This window comes from Ascaphus truei, chromosome 4, assembly GCF_040206685.1.
Source record: "Ascaphus truei isolate aAscTru1 chromosome 4, aAscTru1.hap1, whole genome shotgun sequence".
Taxonomy (NCBI): Eukaryota; Metazoa; Chordata; class Amphibia; order Anura; family Ascaphidae; genus Ascaphus; species Ascaphus truei.
Genome location: NC_134486.1, coordinates 46559718 through 46581140, shown reverse-complemented (window position 1 = coordinate 46581140; position 21423 = coordinate 46559718). Strand labels below are relative to the sequence as shown.

Below are 21423 nucleotides of genomic sequence, written 5' to 3'. Positions count from 1 at the left end.
AGAAACACCTATAGGGAATAGGTGTTTTTAAAATGATTTCTTTTCACCTTAAAGGGACAGTGTCCCTAGTGTATAGTTTTCTTCTGGTTAATAAACCAATCTAAGCGCCTTGCTAACCTCGCCTACAGGTTGCTCCGGCACAAGGTATTTATCTAATTCTGAAGGACAGTTGAAGTGAGCAGGTAAAACATGCCATGTTCTTGAAGCAGCAATCTAACCTACTTTCTAGTTATTTATTTATTTTCTGTAATCGTCAGAACCCAAGGTTTCCCAACGCATGAGCAAATCAGCCATTAACCGGAAAATCGGTCATTTTGTTTCTGAACAGTTTTTCCCTCTCTGCAAATGTTTGTCCATTTAAAAGTAGTTATTTTTAAAATGATATTTTTCTTTTCAGAACAATTAAACAAAGACGCAGTGTATTTACAAATAAAACAACCTCACCCATTTGGAGGTTGAGTTGGAGACTCAGCGTGCGACTGACGACGCAAACATCATGTAGCTGACAAGGTTGGGTTTGTTGAACTCCAAGAGGAGGGTTTAAGGTCAAAATGTCGCTGGAACGGAAGACAGGTAGCATATAGCTGATCCCTACTGCTGACACACCCTTACTGAACACTGTTTAAAAGGGAAGTTGTTTATTTTTTATTCTTAAAAATGTCTTCACCATACTGCACAGTAGAATGTTTGTTCCAACTTCGTTCCTTTTCCCTGCTCACTGTGTCTTTTATGCCTAATAAAAAGCTCCAAATGTAAATGAATAGGACTGCTGGATACCTCTCAGTGACATTATTGGACCCCAGAGAACTTTATCTGAGACGATTACGATAGGACAGTTTTTCTGATAAGATCCATCATTCTGCAAGGAAAACAGGTCTGTTCTGCCAGGTGGAATGGAGAAAGTTGGAATAAACAGCAAGAGTTGCCACGTGGACCCTACTCCAGGTGCAAGCGCATGATGAGGACATGCTGTAGGGGACCCAGCACAGTAAAGGTTAAATCAGCATTGAGGGTCAGAATACATATTGTTATTGTTTCATCACTGTTACACCTTGCAGCACACCTGCTAGTATTATGACAAATAAAAGTACTGTATATAATGGGTGATCTTGCCGTAAAGTATGGATTGTGAACAATAAAAAAAAACATCATATCACATCTTAAATAAAACTACCTAGTGTGTGTGAGGTTTCCCTCTTGTAATGTCTGTAGAGCATAAGGTAATATTGTGTGTGATGAAGGTTAACCAGTGTAGCTGTCAGTAGCAAATAAACAACTTAATAGAAGAGGGACATCAGAAAGCTTTCAATGGCTAATGGTATCTGTCACTATACTCAAAGGACTCACTGACAAAAGCTTTCAACTACTGCATTTATCTGACATTTATTGACATTTAATTAAAAGTAACAAAAACAAATACAAATGCAATAAAATAAGTGTACAGCCCAATAATAGTCTTTTTTTAATGGGAACCCCCAAGAAGGTTTTAATATTGAGCATTTTATTTTTATGTTTTATAAGATTATATGCTACACATTAAGCAAGTAAAAGCTGTATTTCCTATGTAAAACCCCTTTTGGGATTACCATAGGGTGTAAGTGGTTAAAGCATCTGAAGGAGTTAGATATTGAACACCTGCCCCTTAGTTGGTTTGTTGCAAAGTGACCAGGCAGGGGCCTGTCCACACCCTGCTTCTGGAATATGCTGGATGGGACACCTGGTCTAGGCTGACTCAGCAGAGACCTAGCTCCACCCCTTTTCTGCCTAGAGACAGAGAGTGAGAGAGAGAGGTTATAAATAGGAGGGGAGAAGAACTCTACCCTCAGACCCCTGGAGGAGAGACAGTGGGTCTCACCTGTATATAGCACGTGTAAATAAGTCATATAGTATCTTTGTTTTACAGATAGGGGAGTGCCCTCTAAAGTGAGGCTCCTTAGAATAAGAGAAGTAAAACAATACCGGCTCCCAAATGGGAGGCCTTTGTCCCCTTGGGGTTACCCAAGTAGTAGTCCTAGGACTGGCATAGCGAAGCAGTAATATGGAACTCTTGATTCATTCCCGAGGTGAGCCTCCCTAGAGAATAATAGGTGGAGCACCTTGAAAAAGGATTTACCCCTGCCGTCTCAGCACTGAAGCACGCATATGGGATGGGCAGAGCAGCAGAGATCCAGATCTCCTTAGCAAAGAGAGGAAAAGAATAGTGACTTGTGTCAGTGGACACCCTTCTGCTGTGAGCTGTGAGAAGTAAGTATAAGGTGGGGCCCAAAAGAAAGTAACCCCCTCTGCCATCCTAGCACTGGAGTCCTAGTACAAAGATGGGCAGAGTAAGTTATAGAACTAATGTCTAGTTGGCCAAAGAGATAAAGAGGAAGCCCAAGCAGGCATCCAGAAGGTATAATGAGGATAGGGATGAATCTCCGGGAAGCGCAGGGATATGTGAAAACAAAAATGTATATAGATAGTGCAATATTGCTGTGACAAATTAAATAAATTGGCTGATCTAATGCAGATGTACTCACAAGTGTGAGAAGGTTAAAGGCACGTAAAGGTATCTTTCCCAGAGTATGGATGTCACACTGTATTCAGGAAATCAATCTCAGCCCCATATAGAATCCAAGAGACCTTAGAAAAGAAGACTGGACATAGCGCAGACTGTATACCAAGAATTTATAAAAGGTAAGTGAAAGGTATTACACTCACATGATTTCAAAAGTTTAAAAGTATTTCGATCACACGCAGTGGATCTCAGCAGCCGGATAGATGGTGTATCTGGTTCCCCTCCTTCCGTGGCGTGCGTGTCACTGGTTTGCGTTCCAACTGCACAGGAAGTGATGTCATCGGCTTCCAGGGGTTCCGGCCAGTAGTACAGACGTCACTCTACGCGTTTCATCTCATCGATTTCATCAGGAGTGCTGATTACATTTTTGTTTTCACATATCCCTGCGCTTCCCGGAGATTCATCCCTACTTCTCAACACGAGGACTGACAGAGCAATCCTCACCGGGTCATAGCAGCACCTGTTTTATGTGTTTGCATAAGTATCACCTTTTGATTATTATTATCACTACGATTATATGTATAGCTAGTATTTTTATATAGAGCGCCACTATTAGATAAGTTTCCTTTTTCATCATGAGGATAGGTAACAAGAGAAAAGCTATATTTTATGTCTAAGTAAATACTTCAACTGTTCAAAGATTGTACCTGTCCAGGAATGCATCTGGGGAAGAAATTGTACTACTATGCAATGTAAATAAAGACCATCTTGTCCGTAACTATACAGTTCCTGCTGCCCATATTTTTCCATCACCACCCAGCTGCACGGTCCCAGCACCCTGAGGAAGCCAAGTATATAGACTATCCAATGTAAACTCCCAAGGAGCCGGGCAGGGAGAGTTACACCTATGAGAGGAAATCTATCCAATATGTAATGTATATCCTCAAAAACCTAAGAAAATACACGAACATTATCAATTGCCTGAGCATAAAATTAAAGGGAACATGTATGTAAACAGGCAACAACAACAAACATGTATCGGCGATAGCACCTTAATAATGCTCATTAAACTTAGCACCAACTTTTAACTTGCATGTCATACATATTAGAGTTCATTGAATTAATGTAAAGCAGCAAAGTCACTGACCAAGTAAACATATTTTACAGAGCTGTAATATATATATTAAAGACAACACAACAGCGCAATTACATAAACAAAACATCCTCAAACCTTAAAAATATAAATAATAAATGAACCCCAAAAATAAATTAAAACAAATATGCAAATTTGATAGTCCGGGAAAATTATTAATCCAGCCTTCAAACAGAGGAGAACCTTATAACCAAATGTTATAGCGGGGGGCAGCCGAATCCGAAAGGAAGAATCACTTCCACAACTGAAATGAAAAAGAAAAGAAAAAGCGCGCCTCCCTAGTGCATTATCTTCACAGCATGGAAGATTGAATTATTTATTAATAAAAGAGGTGGAAGGCAATGCACACTTACTGTACAAGAAATAAATAGGCAATGTTCACATAAAGGTATCTTTAAGGAGCCTTGAATAGCCAGCGGGTGAATCGAAAATGGGGGCACAACCAACTCACTGCGATAAACTGGGCAGATGGCGTCTCTCACAACATGTAGAGCTTATGCTTGTTGGTCAATAGCACAGCCCAGGCTCGACAGCGGGGTCCTCCGCCAGACAACAGGCAATCAATAGGCACCAAAAAGTCATATAGAAGTCTCTCCAGGAGTAGCGCGGTAGTAACGCGAGATTCTAGTGACGTCAGCTCAAGATTCGAGAGAGAGAAAGAAAGAGAGAGAGAAACAGCTGTCTGTGTATGGTTTGAATGGCTTTGCATATAATCCCATGCTGTGCTTAAAAGCTGTGTGAACAGCGAGCATTTGCTTATAAGGGTTCCATGTAAAAATGGATTTCAGGCAAAAGGTGACACATTGTGTGCCCATTTGCATGTAATTTCCCAGAATCCCTTGCTGCAGTGGAAGCACTGTATGCTAGGTGATAATGTTGAAAGGCAGGGTTGCAGACCTGTCTAAGACAGGGGAGCGCAATCTTTTTCTGCTGCGCCCCCTGCCGGCTGTCCTGCTCTCTGCGCTCCCCCCTCCCTCCTCCTTACCGTGGTTCCTGGAATCTGGGCGTCATGACGTCACGTCATACAACGTCACATGAACGCCGCGTTGCCATGGCGACGCGTCTCCAGATGCTGACTGAACCACGGTAAGGTATACAGAGGCCTTTGCTGCTTCACCGGCAGTTAATTTAAGTGCCTTTGGGAAGCGCGGGGCCTCTGTAAACCTGCGCCCTCCCCCCCGCAGTTAATCTCGCGTCCCCCAGTTTGCGCACTGCTGGTCTAAGACATGTGGATGTGCTTACAAGTGATATATATATATATTTGCCGTTCAATCAAAATACAATCATTTATAATGATTATGTTATTTTTATCAACGTTATATTGTGCACAAAGCTTGGAGAGAGTACTTTTAATGTAAAAGGACAATGCTGTCCGTCATCATGAGATTTTGTTGGTTACCTTAAGCATGGAGGAGATAGTGGTGGTGGCCATTTTAGAAATGGCACGCATGCGCAGTTGTGGCAGGAGTGGCGGACATCTTGGAATGGTGCCACAAGTAATGGAAGAGACTACAAATCCCAGAAGCCTCGAGCGGCCATTTGGTGGGGCTGGTGTTATCCTCCGCGGAGCAGGAGACCAGCAGGGTTTGAGATTATCTTCATCTCACAGATGATCAGTAGATCAATAATGTAGCGGCCATGGAACGTCGTTACATCATCACTTAGACACGCGGTCACGCGGTCACAAGCAGTGAGGAGCTCCAAGAACGGATTATCGCTGTGCAATTGAAAAAGAGAGGCACTTGCTGGAAACTCCCAGTCGGAGCTATAACGAGGCTTGACTAGCAGGAAATGTTTGCCTGTACATGAGGTTTTGGCACACAGCGAATTTCTGCATGCTACAGGAGAGATCGGGTTTTCCTTTCATCTCAGGAGACATCATCGCTCTTTAGTGGAACCAGACCGCACGTGGAGGAGTGAAGTTCCGTGCCTTACCAGGTCTGTCAACTGTGCACCAACATTCCACTTTGAGAAGGGCCATTCTCTAGTCGGTACTACTGTTATCCACTGGGCTGTTAGCAGCCACACGAACTGCTATTAACTCCATACCAATTTCACTGGTTACCCTCCTCCCTAATATCCTCCTGGTTACCCTGTTATATCACTCCATCTGCATGTCACTTATGCATTGCTGCACACTGCAAATTTCTTACCATATTTTTGATTGCTTTTTTATTGCTTTTACTATCACACCAATATAACATTGGTCTGCATGACTACTCTGGTTATTGAATAAATTCCTAATATTATATTTTACTTTACGAAATTGGCGCTTCTTTTTGTTTTGTTTTTGAGATATATATATATATATATATATATATATATATATATACAGTATATAGTGTGATATTTTTATTACTGATTGTATTGGGTCCTATGAGGAGTCATCCCGCCAAAGCTGGGATCCCTCATAGGTGGAGGCACTGCACTAAGAGAGAGAAAGCTCACCCCAGGCTCCCAGAGGCGTAGGCTCAGGGCTCCTGTGAGCGTACAGGTACTAGCAGCACGCATAATCGGCCGCAGTTTCCCTTAGGCATAGGGAAAGGGGGTTACACACAGTTCATCAATTATACACATTGTTGACTGATGAAGCATCCACAAAGGGACTATGTTCCTACATATGGATGTACTTAGAAATCTTTGAGTCGACTTGCATTTGTCAGATAAATTTGAAGCATTTATGACGCCTCTAACTCCACCCCTATGGTAATTTATTCATTGTGAAAAAGACATTTACACACACCACACAACATATAAACATTGGTTTTATGCACTGCCGCAAAGAGATGCACCAAATTGCTATTCTTCTATGCGTCTATTTTACAGCAGAATCCCAAAGTGTTGCTTTATACATAGCCCCCAGAGACCCTTAGGGCATCATTTTATATTGTCCAAAGCGGCAATTTGGGGCGATTAAAGTAAATAGTAATTTGGGGCTGAAAGCCCCCCGAACACCAACTCAGGTTCTGCATGGAAGTAACTCCACCTTTAGGGAAGACGGGCTTAACGTCATGTTATTTGAAGCTACTGTAAATTCACATGGCGTTAAGCCCGCGCTAATGTGATCACTAACAGCCGTTGGTTTTGCATGTATTTCGCTTTGTGGATACTAGGAAAAGAGTAAAATATAAATGGCACACCACTGTTTAGAAAAATAAATTTACAGCGTATTCCCTTTTGGTGCTCACCTTCTGCTGATCCCGGCGTCCCAAAGCTGGATCCACGTAATAGCAATAAACAAGAATTAGAAGGAGCACACAAAAGACTGTGGTAGAGTCAACAAACTTCAAAGTGTATTGAATTCATCAGAGCCACTGACAAGGTAACGTTTCTGGACCAAATGTCCTTTCTGCAGACCAAATACCTAGCATGTGATAAGTAACAAACATCTTTATATACCCCAGCAAGGTAATAAAAATCACCTACCCCCAGCAACACCTGAATTCAATACACTTTGAAGTTTTTTGACTCTACCACAATCTTTTGTGTGCTCCTTCTAATTCTTGTTTCTTGCTTTGTGGATACTGATTAAACTCAGAAGCTAATGTTAGTAGCCCAGATTTAACGGACCTCTGAGGATCTACCGCTTAGTACTTTATGCACTTAAGATATTGTAAAGCACCATGAATTCCTAATAATATATATGTGTTACATGAAACACTGCTCCGGATATGTAAGGTTCCTATGGTATTTCTATAGGCAATTCCTACAGGTAATTGGCTATTACAAATTCCAACCAAGCAGAAACCTCAATGAATTTGCAAAAGCCAATGGATGATTGAGATTAACTTGTTAATGGATTGCCAATTGGTGAACATTTTATTTTATAGCTTTTTTATTTTCCTTTTTCTATTATTCCACTTCCGCCATCGTGATAAGAGTCTGAAACCAACATGGCACCATAGAATCATATATGGCGGAGAAAATGTCAGGACCCCAGAGGTGATTGACACTTTCCAAAAGCAATCTAACTCTTACTGTACACTACTATACCGTATAACAGGGGGGCGCAAACTGGGGGGGTGCAAAATTTACTCGGGGGGGCGCTTACAGAGGCCCCGCGCTCTTCCCCAAAGCATTTAAATTAAATGCCGGGGGAGCGCACAAGGCCTCTGTTTGTTACTTACCCTGCCTCCAACAGCTTCTGGCGACACATTGCCATGGCAACGCAGTCGGGTCATGTTGACGGGATGTCAAACGAAGGAGACAATGTAACGGGGTGGGAGCAAGAAGGAGGGGTGAGCAGACAGGGGGGCGCCGACGAAAAAGTTTGCGCACCCCTGTTGTATAACAAGGCTGTAGTTTAAAATTCTAAAACTGAAAAACGCACACATTTCAATCCTCTGTGGCAGGACCAAACACTGACAGCTTGATTTTTTTTAAGGCATAATTTTACGATCAAACATAAAACTCTAAGACACTATTGTTTTAAATGACATCCCTAGTCCCCATCGCCAGCATGAGACACTTGTAAAATACTTATTATTTCATTACATATTTTTATTTCACAACAAATCAAATTCATGCCTTATGGAACTAAGAACTGCAATAAAAAACTCTTAAGCATTTGTGTATAATTGCAAAGATTCAGCTACAGTACTTTAATCGCTGTCTCATATAAAATGGGTAATGAATTCCCTTCAAATAAAAATTGCAAAGTACATATTGTAGCTCCAAAATTGTCAACCCTAAAAACAGTTGTTTGAAAAATGCAGTCCATTTTGACCCACATGTAACTTATTGAGTGTCCGTGTATTTATTTTAAACATGGGGGGGGAAGGGGGGAGAAGGGAAATTAATTTGATGTACACTAGCATCAAAATATGAACAAAAAATCTTTTTTTAGCAAGATTTACATTTTCACGGAAACAGAACATCCAAAATTTTCTTTTCGGTTCATCATTTTAAACAAGTTTTGAGCTTGGCATTTCCATGAGAAATTAATGCAAGCTTGAGGGTTGGAGGTAAAATTTCAATCAATACACTGTATTTGCAGAAAATATCGTTGGCACCACGTGAGTCATGTATAAAACTGTCTACATTAATGCCATGTAGATTATGGGTTATTTTGTTCCTTATAAAGTATCTACTGTACATGAAAAAAATGTGTTTGCCAGATTTGATGCAAATCTTAGCTATGTATAAACCATCTCAGATCTAGTTGTTTAACTTGATGGCATATAATGAAGGGAAATCGTGGCAATTAAATAAATAATATACCCCATTATATTATGTTCAGCACCTCCAATTTGAGCAAAATCAGAAAATGTTATCCTGTCCCATACTTTTTACACTAAGGCCTCCATTCGATGTGATATGAAATCCTATTCCCATAGATATTATCATTTCACTTAAGTCCTGAGTGCACATAAGTCCTCTCACAAATCTCTTACTGACCTCTAAATCAATCACCGGCATAAGCACACATTCAAACATGTTCTCCTGGCATAGATTCCGTGCCAAAAATACCAATTATTTCTTGCTTGATTAAAAATAAGCCTTCAAATAATGAATACAAGGTCCTAAATCAAAATGTCTCCACCTATCCTGGTGGATTACATAGTAAAAACCACGTGCACCTTTGTCATTCACTGTAAAAGAGACCAAATGTAATATAAAAACAACACATACAGTAGACACATAAAAACAGTGCATACTGTAGACACCAATCCAGAATTCCACTAGCAAAGAACACTTGCGGTGTATACATTTCCAAGTCATCTAACATTGCATTAATTCAATGCATTACCATAAAATATAGTTTGTTGCTGGTCTCGGCAAATAATCTTAATTACAGCTACAGTATATTAACAGAACATTATGTTTACGTTACACAACAGATGTTACTAATGTATGTTACAGACGAAGTCAGAGTACTGTGATTCACACTAATGGAAATAAAGGCGAGGGTTGGAAATAGTGACACATACCCTACCCCTTAATTCTATATTGTAATGCACGTTATTGTACTGTCTGTGATTCAATTAAGGCAAAAAAATTCTTCTGAATCATTACCATGAGCGACATCTTTTATAGTCGAGCATACTGTAGTAAGAAACACATTCAAAAGACACAAAGATTTTCCGGCATCCTTATGCTTACCCTTTTCCGTAGGTTATAGGTAAGAATCAGGTTTCTGGAGAACGAGTGTGAGAAGGCGGTGTAGAACTCCAGTACCTTCTGTAAGGCATCCCTTTTGATGACATGAAGATCGCAGTATGTCAAAGCCCTAACGTTTGCACAGGATGGTGCAAGAGTGGTTTCCTTCCAGAATATATCTCCAAACACATCTCCTTTACCTGCAGAGACAGTAAGAGGCACATAAGCACATGCATACGGTGTATTTAAAGGAGCTTTATAGTAGATCATTCAATGGCGAATATTAGACTGTTACATACCAATTACATTTTGCTTGATTTTTTCCGACCTGTCATAGGGGGTCTATGTATCAAGGCAATTTGGGCACAAAACTGGGATACTTTCCTCTGATTTTTACCTATCTGCCCCAGCTTGCGACTTTAGCAATGTCAGTAAAAAGAGTCAGATCCTAAGTGAGCAGAAAAGTTTGATAATGTCACACTATTGTACACATGATCACTTAATATCTAGTCAAATCCATTAAGATTTCACAATGTATTTCAGTGCAAATCAGTGCAAAAAACACAGACTGCAATGGTGTCCTTCATTACTCTGTCTGCAGGACCGCCTGTATTCAAAGCAGCAATACGAGATATATTTTTTTGTACGTTAAAATTGGCTCAACACCCGCTAAAAATATGGCAGTGGGGTCCGTGGTTCCCTCCGGTAGCCTATAGAAAGCAATGACATCGCAGCTTTCTACTGGGGACCCGGTGCCATGTACATTTTTATTTTAGAAAACGACAAGAAATTTCAGGTCTCACCGCTCTAGAAAAAGAGGGTTCCCGGACGTTGGGCATCATGGGTGAGTTACAGTGGTCCGGGGTGGACCAGGTAAAGTTTTTTAAAAGTCAGTTTCACAAGGAACTACTGCATTAAATGGGCAGAACTCTAAATGACACAAATACAATACGTCTAGATGGAGAACTACAGTATTACAGTACCACAGGCAAGAGGACACTGTCCACAGACTCCCACAGTCTGGCTTTTTGCCCTAATTGTAACTCTGTGGAAGTATAATACAGTATAGTATACAGGCAGTCCTCGGTTATCCAACGGAATCCGTTCTGGAAGTAGCGTTGGATAGTGAAACCGTTGTAAAGTGAGTCCCATGTTAATCAGTGGTGGTGAGCGTTGGATAACGCATTCGGGCGTTGAAATAAATGGCCCTTAGGGTTGCATTGTAAAGCGTTGGATATGCCATTCGTTGTAAAGTGAAACGTTGGATAACGAGGACTACCTGTAATATAGTATAATCAACCACAATATACAACACAACTGTTGCTTGCTCTTCCCTAACAAGTGCCCCAGTTGACAAGAAAGCAGTTTTTCAAGGCTACACCTGCTTTATAAAAGTGTCACGGGATTCCAAGTTATCAGGGGAAATTATTGCACTTTATTAAATAAGTCCTAATAAAATAATTATTTTAGTGTGATTTTCTTCAATTCAAACAGGTTACCAATATTGTGGTTGCCTGGAAATTTTGTTCATCTCTATGTGTTAGCTATTTAAAAAAAAAATGTCTACCTGAAATGAGGGAAGAACTAGTAACTTGTCCCCCTCCATACCTGGTTTGTGGCCACTACCAGCTTGACACTGCAAGGTCAGTATAACCATTCTTACACTGACATGACCAAAAAGGTCAAAACAGCTGTCTGTGTGTAGATTTACTGGCCATGCACTTATTTAACTCAGGCTTTTTTGTAAAAGCTATGCATTATTTATTTATTTATAAAAAAAAAAATAATCAAATGTTTTACCAGGAAGTAATACTTTGAGAGTTACCTCTCGTTTTCAAGTATGTCCTGGGCACAGGGTTATGATGACAAATACATGGTTACAAATACATAGTTAGATAAGTGAACAGTGTTATACATTATATACAAGACATTGCATGCACAGTAAGAGATAATATATATTATAGGCGTATGTAACAGTGACAGACCAGATTAAAATGTGAGACAGCTTTAGTTTTGAAAAAACTTAGACTGTTGGCGACGAGAGTCTCGGTAAATTGTCCCAGTTTTGGGGTGCACAGTAAAAGGAGGAGCGGCCGGATACTTTGTTGAACCATGGGACCATGAACAGTCTTTTGGAGTCAGATCTCAGATGATAAGTGCTGCATGTGGTAGGGGTAAGGAGCTTGTTCAGATAGGTGGGTAGCTTGCCCAGAAAGTATTTGAAGGCAAGACAGGAAAGGTGAACTATGCGCCTAGACTCCAGTGATGACCAATCTAGTTCTTTGAGCATTTCGCAGTTATGTGTGTTGTAGTTACATTGGAGGACAAAGCGACATATTGAATTGTAGAGGGTATCAAGTTTGCTAAGGTGAGTTTGGGGTGCCGTGCCATATACTATGTCCCCATAGTCTATAATTGGCATTAGCATCTGCTGTGCAATGCGCTTTCTGACCAGCAGACTTAGGGAGGATTTGTTCCTATAAAGTACACCTACTTTGACATAGGTTTTGGATGTCAGGGTATCAATGTGCAACCCAAATATGCCATGCTTTTAAGTATATATGTTTCAAGTATTTATGAAGTTTAAAAAGGAAGTTCAAAAAGAAGTGGAAAAGTGGACATCACCTACTGCTTCTGATTCCTGCTTTTGATCTACGTTGGAAAAGAGGATATCATCTATCTAAGACTGCACATCTCAACACTTAACTATTGCTGTGATGCCGCCTTTATTTTTTATATTTGCTGCAACCGCACTTATTTTCAAATTATGCACTTCCTTCCACCAGTCTCCTTATGTCTCTAACTCTATTCATATATCTCCATCTCTCCTTTCTTCCCCACTTCTCAGTTCACATGAACTCCTTTCTTACCTGCGTCCTCTGTCACCACACAGCTATACCTCCTGCACTAAAACACACCCCTACAAATCATCCTCACACATCCTCTTTCTATCCATGCTTCTCCTCCTTGCTTCTGGGGATATCTCTCCCAATCCTGGTCCCTGCCTTATTTCTACTTGCTCTCGTCCTCGCCTCCCACATACAACTTCTACTCCTTCTGGTGTTAACCCCTCCAACCTCATACCCATCCCCTGCCACCCTCCCTCCTCTCTCCCTTTCTCCTGGGCCCTTTGGAATGCTCGCTCCCTCTCTAACAAGTTCCTCTCTGTGCATGACTTCTTTCTCTCTCACTCCCTGCTTCTCTTTGCTATAACTGAGACCTGGCTCACTCAGTCTGACTCTGCTCTGGAAGCTGCCCTCTCTTATGGTGGCCTTTCCTTCTCCCACACTCCGCGCCTTGATGGCAGGGGTGGAGGTGTGGGGCTCCTGCTCTCCTCTCTCTGCCGTTACCGAACTATTCCTATTCCCCCCTCTCTTGCCTTTCCCTCCTTTGAGGTTCACACTGTCCAGATCTTCTCTCCTCTCCCTGTTCATGTGGCGGTCATGTATCGCCCACCTACCTCTACTCATCCCCCTTCTGCCTTTCTCTCTCACTTTGAATCCTGGCTCTCTTTCTTCCTCTCCTCAGACTCCCCTGTTCTTCTCCTTGGGGACTTCAATTGCCACATTGATGACCCCTCTCTCCCTTGGGCTTCCCGCTTTCTTTCTCTAACCTCTTCTTTTGGCCTTGAACAGTGGACTGCAGCCAGCACCCACAAGGATGGCCACTACTTAGACCTGGTTTTCACTAAAAATTTCTCTCTCTCTGATTTCTCCATTTCCCCTTTTCCTCTCTCTGACCATCACCTCATCTCATTCTCTCTATCTCGCTTCTCAACTTCTCCACCTCCATCTACACCCCGGTTCTGCAGAAACCTGCGCTCTATTCACTTACCTGACTTTGAGTCCACGTTACACTCCTCCCTCTCCTCTCTCAGATCTGCTACAGACCCTGACAAACTGGTCAGGAACTACAACTCTGCCTTGTCCTCCTCTCTTGATCTACATGCTCCGCTTTCTCTCTGCCGCACTCGCACTTTTAACCCTAGACCCTGGTTAAATTCCCACACGCGCATGCTGCGTTCCTCCACTCGTTCCTCTGAACGCCTCTGGAGGAAATCTCATACTCTCGCAGACTTCCTTCACTACAAATTTATGCTATCCTGTTTCAACTCTGCCCTCTCGCAAGCTAAACAAGCCTACTTTTCTTCACTAATCAACATGCACAAGTCTAACCCACGCCGACTGTTCTCTGTCTTTGATACTCTACTCAAACCACCCTCCGCTGCCTCTCCTTCCTCCATCTCCGCTCAGGACTTTGCTGACTATTTTAAGGAAAAGGTGGAATCCATACGTCAGAACATCCCCTCTGTTTCTTCCTCCCATCCTACACCTCTTCCTAACTCTCCTCCTGCCTTCCTTGACTCTTTTTCCACTGTCTCAGAGGAGGATGTGTCGCTGTTGATCGCCTCTTCTCCCTCTACCACTTGCCCTCTTGACCCCATTCCCTCCCATCTCCTAAAACCTCTTGCTCCTACTATAATCCCTACGCTCACGCACATTTTTAACTCCTCCCTCTGCTCTGGAACCTTTCCATCCTCCTTCAAACATGCAACAGTCATACCATTACTCAAAAACAGCAAGCTTGACCCTACCTGTCTTTCTAACTATCGGCCTGTCTCCCTCCTGCCTTTTGCCTCTAAACTCCTTGAACGTCTTGTATTCGCTCGCTTGCTCCATTTTCTCAACACCTATTCTCTCCTAGACCCTCTACAATCTGGCTTCCGTACTGCTCACTCCACGGAAACAGCCCTCACTAAAATAACTGACGACCTCCATGCTGCCAAAGACAGAGGTCACTACACTCTGCTCATATTACTCGACCTCTCTGCAGCATTTGACACCGTGGACCACCCTCTTCTCCTTCACATTCTCCATACTCTTGGCATTCGGAACAAAGCTCTATCCTGGATCTCATCCTACCTCTCCCATCGTACTTTCAGTGTCTCTTCTGCTAATATCTCCTCCTCCTCTATTGATCTCTCTGTGGGGGTACCCCAGGGCTCTGTCCTGGGACCTCTTCTCTTTTCTCTGTATACACTCTCTCTAGGTGACCTAATAACATCTTTTGGGTTTAATTATCACCTCTATGCTGACGACACACAAATATATTTCTCAACACCCGACCTTACACCTACTGTACAAACCAAAGTTTCTGAATGTCTCTCTGCTATATCATCCTGGATGGCCCTCCGCCGCCTTAAACTCAACATGGCTAAAACAGAGCTCCTCATACTTCCTCCCAAACCTGGCCCTACTACCTCCTTCCACATTACTGTTGGAACTACGATCATTCACCCAGTAGCCCAAGCACGCTGCCTTGGGGTCACACTCGACTCCTCTCTCACATTTGCCCCTCACATTCAAAACATTTCTAAAACCTGTCGCTTTTTCCTCCGCAATATAACAAAGATACGCCCTTTCCTCTGTTGCTCGACTGCTAAAACTCTGACTCAGGCCCTCATTCTCTCCCGTCTTGATTACTGTAACCTCCTGCTGTCCGGCCTTCCTGCCTCTCACCTGTCTCCCCTACAATCTATCCTTAACGCTGCTGCCAGAATCACTTTACTCTTTCCTAGATCTGTCTCAGCATCTCCCCTCATGAAATCCCTCTCCTGGCTTCCGATCAAATCCCGCATCTCACACTCCATTCTTCTCCTCACTTTTAAAGCTTTACACTCTTCTGCCCCTCCTTACATCTCAGCCCTAATTTCTCGTTATGCACCATCCAGACTCTTGCGTTCTTCTCAAGGATGTCTTCTTTCTACCCCCTTTGTATCTAAAGCCCTCTCCCGCCTTAAACCTTTTTCACTGACTGCCCCTCACCTCTGGAATGCCCTTCCCCTCAGTACCCGACTAGCACCCTCTCTATCCACCTTTAAGACCCACCTTAAGACACACTTGCTTAAAGAAGCATATGAATAGGACTGTGGCTATTCTGAACACATGGCACATAAAGCTTGGCCCCCTGCAGATGCACTTACCAGAACTCCCTCCTACTGTCTCTGTACGTTCTCCCTACCTACCAATTAGACTGTAAGCTCCTCGGAGCAGGGACTCCTCTTCCTTAATGTCTAAAGCACTTATTCCCATGATCTTTTATTTATATTATCTGTTATTTATTGGATTACCACATATATTACTGCTGTGAAGCGCTATGTACATTAATGGTGCTATATAAATAAAGACATACAATACAATACAATACAAATGGGAGTCAAACCATATGCCCAAATATTTAAAACTAGTAACAGGGGCTAGGATAGTATTAGAGTTGGTTCTAATCTGGAGCTCCTTCATTGGAAGCTTTAGAAATGTAGCCTTGGTCCCAAATTTCATTGTTACAGTCTTGTCAGTGTTTAAAAACTGTTTGTTTTGGGAAATACAATTTTCAAGTCTCGAAAAGTCAGATTGAAGTATGTGTTCAAGGTTGGAGAGGCTATGGCTGTGTGCATATAAGATTGTTTCATCTGCATACTTGTGTATTGAAGCTCCCTTAAAAGCTGTAGGAAGATCATTGATAAACACTGAGAATAGTAGGGGCCACAGACAGAGCCTTGCGGGACACCGCAGGTGATATCCAAGGTTGGAGTTACAGCCCGAAATAGACATGTTATGATCTACCTGATATGTAAGAAAAAAACCTGTTTAAAGCATGCTTCCCTATTCCAGAGCAGTGTAGGTTGTTGAGCAAGATAACATGATCAACAGTATCATAAGCCTTTGCAAAATCTAGGAATATTGCACCAGTAAGTTGGCCCTGTTCCATTCCACACTGGATCTCATTGCAAACTTTTAGGTGGGTAGTTACCGTGAAGTGTTTGGGGTGAAAGCCAGATTGGAATTGGCTATTTGTCTTTGTCTATTAATGACTTATATGGCAGTGAACACATTTTCCATGACTTTGGAGAGTATTGGGAGAAAAGAGATTGGTCTGTAGTTTGAGACAGTGTTTTTGTCCCCACTTTTGAAGATTAGGACAACTCTGGCAGTTTTCCAGGTCTGAGGGATGTGAAAACAAGGGGTAAGGAGCGCACTCACATCCAGGTATATATAAAAATTCGAGAAACACACATATACTGTAGTGCAATAAAGTTTTGATAAGTGAGATTCAAATAAAAAATAGGCTGCTCACTCACATATTCCATGAACAATGAGGGCTGTTCGGTTGTTAAGAGTAACCACCTCGTGTGATGATCTCGTGGTGACGTCCATCAGAGTAGATAGCCGAATGTATACGTATGGAGAGACATGGGGAGGATCCAATATATGAAAGATAGAGGACACAAAAATTGGTGCAGGGATATGGCCTGCATGCAAAATAGAGTTGAGTAGGGAAGCAAGAAGCAAGCGGTATGGCAATAGCTGGGGCACAAAGTCGTAGGAACTTTGACTGCAGTAGGTCTGGTCTACATTGGCTTCTTAGTTTTAATTTGAGGAGCACTTGTGTATTATCCTCTTCAGATACTGGGACAAATTGAAAATTGTGGGCAGTGTTGGGAGAGGATGGGGCTACAGGGGTACTCCCAGAATGAGGTTCATGTTTGTAGTTTGGGTTAAATTTCGCTTATAAGTTAGTAGCATACCCCCACAAAGTATTCTTCGAATACATTTCCAATGTCATTTGGATTTGGCAAAGTAATATCCTCCGTAATGATATTACATGGCTGTTGATTGCTTGAAAGCTGGAATATATTGTTGGTGTACTGACATTAGCTGGATTTCATGTATTCTGGTGAAGATTGGCAGAGTAATATTGTGCTTTTGTGTGTCTTGTTTGCCTTGTGCACATGTTCCTCCGGCATCTGTAGTTGTTAAGATCCTTGGTAGTGCCAGTTACAGTACTTTGTAACTTTTCCACAAGACATCCCTAAGATGGTAGAGCGGTTTAAGGTCGTTTGTAACCCACGGAAGGTGGGCCCCCAATACTCTTTTCTGCATAGTGGAGCATGGGTATCACAGAGTTTTAAGAACTCAGATTGAAAATAGTTGAGTGCAGAATCAGGGTCAGGTATTAAGTCAATTCTGTATCAAGGGCAGCTGGTAAGATCAGCCAGAAACTGTTGTGGGTTAAAGTTTCTAAATGTTCAAGTGAGGAGAACTTTAGGTCTTGATTAGGGTGTTCTGATTTTCCTTACACAGCACACTATTGCATGGTCACTGAAAATGTCAGGAAGGATGCCAGAGGATCGGAATCTGCTGTACTAGAGGAGAGAATCCAATCTACAAGGAATGGTTGTGTGATTTTAGGTTTGTCTATGTGGGTTGGGAAATTAATTGCGTTAGGTTAAGTGACTTGAGTTGTATCTGGATTTTGTTGTTTTCGGGTCGACCCAATTCTAGCTGAAATCCCCAAGAACTAACAGCTCACTTTTCTTGTTCAGAAAATAAATTGAGCCAAAATACTGGGTGATATCAGTCATGGATTGTAGTGGGGCTTTAGGGGGGCGGTAGATGGCAGCAATAAGAACGGGCTTAGAAAAAGGGAGGCAGATTTTGACAACTAGGATTTCTAGGTGGGCTTGGGGGGCAATTTAGCAGTGTAAATTGTAAGGTGTCTGCAATATAAAATAACACATGTCCTCCTCCCTTTGACCTGTCATTCCTAGAAATGGAGTAACCCTGAATGGCGATATTTGCATCGTGGGTTTTAGGAGTTAGCCATGTTTCTGTGAGAATGATGGCTTTGGGTTTATGCATAAGGCACCATGCTCTTAGTTCATCCAGTTTGGGCAGCAGGCTCCGGATATTTATACGGGCGACAGATAGACCTTTTTGGAATTTAAAGGGGGTATTCTCAGGGGTTTAGGACAGAGTTGAAAAGGGAGGGCCTGGGTTAAGTTCAATACTACCTGCTAAAGAGAGTAGAAGTATAAATAGAAATTTGGTTAGTTGTTTGCAAGTTGTAGATTTGTGGTGTTTGCCATTAGAGTGAGCGGTGGTTGGTGTGCTGGTTTTCAGAGTTCTCCACCAACATTCAATAGATAACCCAAAGGCTTTTGAGTAATCCAGGGTGTATGGTGATATTGTGCGTGGGCCAGCAGGGTGGATTTTGGTAGTGGATAGAGAGAGTAACATTTCCATGAAATCACAATAAAGATCAGAGTTGAGATATTACGGCAGGCATAAGCTTGTAAGGGTCAATGTTAAAATAAATAAGAAGCAAAAAAGTGACACACCGAGTGCTCATTTGCATATAATTACCCAGAATCCCTGGCTGCGGTGGAAGCATTATACAGTATGCCAAGAGATAATAGCAAAAGGCGGGTTTTTGGACCTGTCTGAGACATGTGGATGTGCTCACAAGTGGTATTTTCATTTGCTTCAAATTATTTTCAAACACATTTTATTGCTACCTGATCATTTACAGTTTATTACAGCTCCCCTCTGCTTTATAATTACAGTAGCATGTAAACAAGGTGTCTTGTCTTTGTATGGTGTGTGGTAAAGCAGAATCACCAGTGACATTACAACCTTCAGTGATGAGAGAGCAGAAAGGTGGCAAGGCTGAAGCAATAAATATGACAGTCTACATTTATCAGGAAGCAGAAAATCCACATTTCTAGAACACGGTGCATCTGCCCCCGAGGCGTCACTAAATGACCAGCCACTAGATTTCATCTCCTAATGAACTGATGAAGGAGAAATGATGTCCGTGGGTCACTGATTTTAGTAGATTTTGAAATGGCATTTCTACATTTGTCTTTGTGGAGTGCTGGCTGCTTCGCAGGTGATATATTTGAGTCCTTTTGTTATACACGTATCAGTTTCATTCAGTAACTGTGGCAAGATTACTTACAGCCATTACAATTCCACAGCTGGATAGATGCCAAGGTCGCATTACTCTGCACTACAGTATTTTATCAAGTCCCTTGGAAATTACTTTGTAGCATTGCTTCAAGGACGATTAGTAATAATACCCTTTGGAAATCATGGTACAGTATATGCTGCTGCAATACATTTGTTTAAAGTTTGGAGTAGAAAATGCATTACATTTGGTTACTGTATATGGAGTAACATGGTATATGGTTGACATCACAACGTTAATCCATTTAATGACTTTACTGCCTAGTCCCTGATCTGCACTATTCACCGCAAAATATAAAGATTTCCTTTCTTTTTATCGCGGTGAAGTCCTTATGCTGCTATAAGTATGTAATGTCAGCATTGTTTCATTCTGAAGTCGCATTCTCGAGATGTCTGTTGCTGAAAATTAGCATCTTAGGGAATTTAAAATGGCTGTTCCTATGCACACACATTAAGTCACTAAAGATATTGCCATGGTAACAATGAAACAGTAAACACTTGAAAACCCCGCAAAAAGAAAAGGTCTTGAAAAAAAAAAACAGAAGGTGCCTTAAGGCCTAGAATATGGGCCAATAAATACTGAATGTGTTCAATCATTTGAATAACTAAGTATGCATAACATGAAATTACCAATGACGAAAAAGGCCTATTGCTCCCCTTCCCTGTACAGTGTGTCCATGTGTAAACCTATCCCCTTTTGGTTAATATAGACATTTAGGGGCTTATTCTATATCCTCCGAAGGGTCCCAAAATTGCCCAATCAGCCGCTTCGGCGGATATAAAATTAACTCCTTAGTCATTTTCCTCAACTTAAATCAATAGTGTATCTGTGTGGGAAGAAAAAAAAACTACCAGGATCCAGTATACTGGATCTATAACATATGATTAAAGGGTGAGTGTGAAGGTGAATACACACACACATACAGTAAGTGCTATTGTTCCTCAATGTTGAATTAATTGTTCCTTTTCCAGAAATTAGACTGGTGAAATAAGAGGACAGATTTATAGGCCTATAAATTGTGCTTTCTTTTATCCGAAGCGCAGTACGTGACATTTTTCATATTGTAATTACAAACAGGACTTATTCCCTTCTTAGGCCGAGTCCATGGTCCCTGCTGGCGTGCTGAGGCGCGCTGAGGCGCAGGTAAAGCGGGTGCTTTCCCTGGCCTTGCGGTAGCTTACCGCAAGCGCTCTCAGCAGCCGTCAGGGGGCGGTCCGGGGGCGGGCGCGTCACTGGCCGGGGCCGGGCTAGTGATGTCATGGAGCTGGTTCGCCCTCATTGGGCGAACTGCTCACGTGACCGGCCTGTCTCGCCGGCAAGCGGGGGAATTTTAAATTCCCCCAAGACCTGCGCTTCCGCAAGCACGCGGAAGCGCAGGTGAGCCCCTACTAAAGACGCTCTAATTGCGGCTGTAGGGGCTCAGTGCTGAGCGGGAGCGCGCGTCAGCACGCTTCCGCAAGCACGCAGCAAACATGTCCGGGGCCTTATGCACGACCTCTATTTACTTTGCCTAAAACACATGTAAAAAGCTAATATATGTATTGGAAAAAAAACATTACTCAGGTCCTTTAAATGCTGGAGTGCATTAAAAACAAAATTGGCTGGAATGCTGAGCTGCTGGAATTAACCCCTTAAGTGCCCTTCTAACGTTCTCTGAAAGTCACCGCTTATGATGTCTAGGGAACGTCCTCGCATTTCTGCTACTTTTGAAAGATTGTGTTCACTGCTCTCAAGGATTAAACTGATCTCCACTGATGAAATGAATATTCAGTAACAAAGAAATGTGTGTGTGTGTGTGTGTGTGTCCCAAGAGAGCCGCTCTATGGTGTGGCCTTTGAGACACCAGAGTTGCGCAAGCCCCTTGGTG

General features: G+C 42.1%; 1 protein-coding gene across 2 annotated transcripts in view; it reads right to left on the bottom strand.

The window, feature by feature from the left end:
- Window positions 1-21423, bottom strand: part of KCNH1 (potassium voltage-gated channel subfamily H member 1) — a 408948-nt gene that overhangs the window by 110972 nt on the left and 276553 nt on the right. For both annotated transcript variants that reach the window (XM_075595705.1, XM_075595706.1), the window contains one exon: window positions 9753-9949. In XM_075595705.1, the coding sequence (XP_075451820.1) occupies window positions 9753-9949 (197 nt within the window). The remainder of the gene's footprint in view (window positions 1-9752; window positions 9950-21423) is intronic.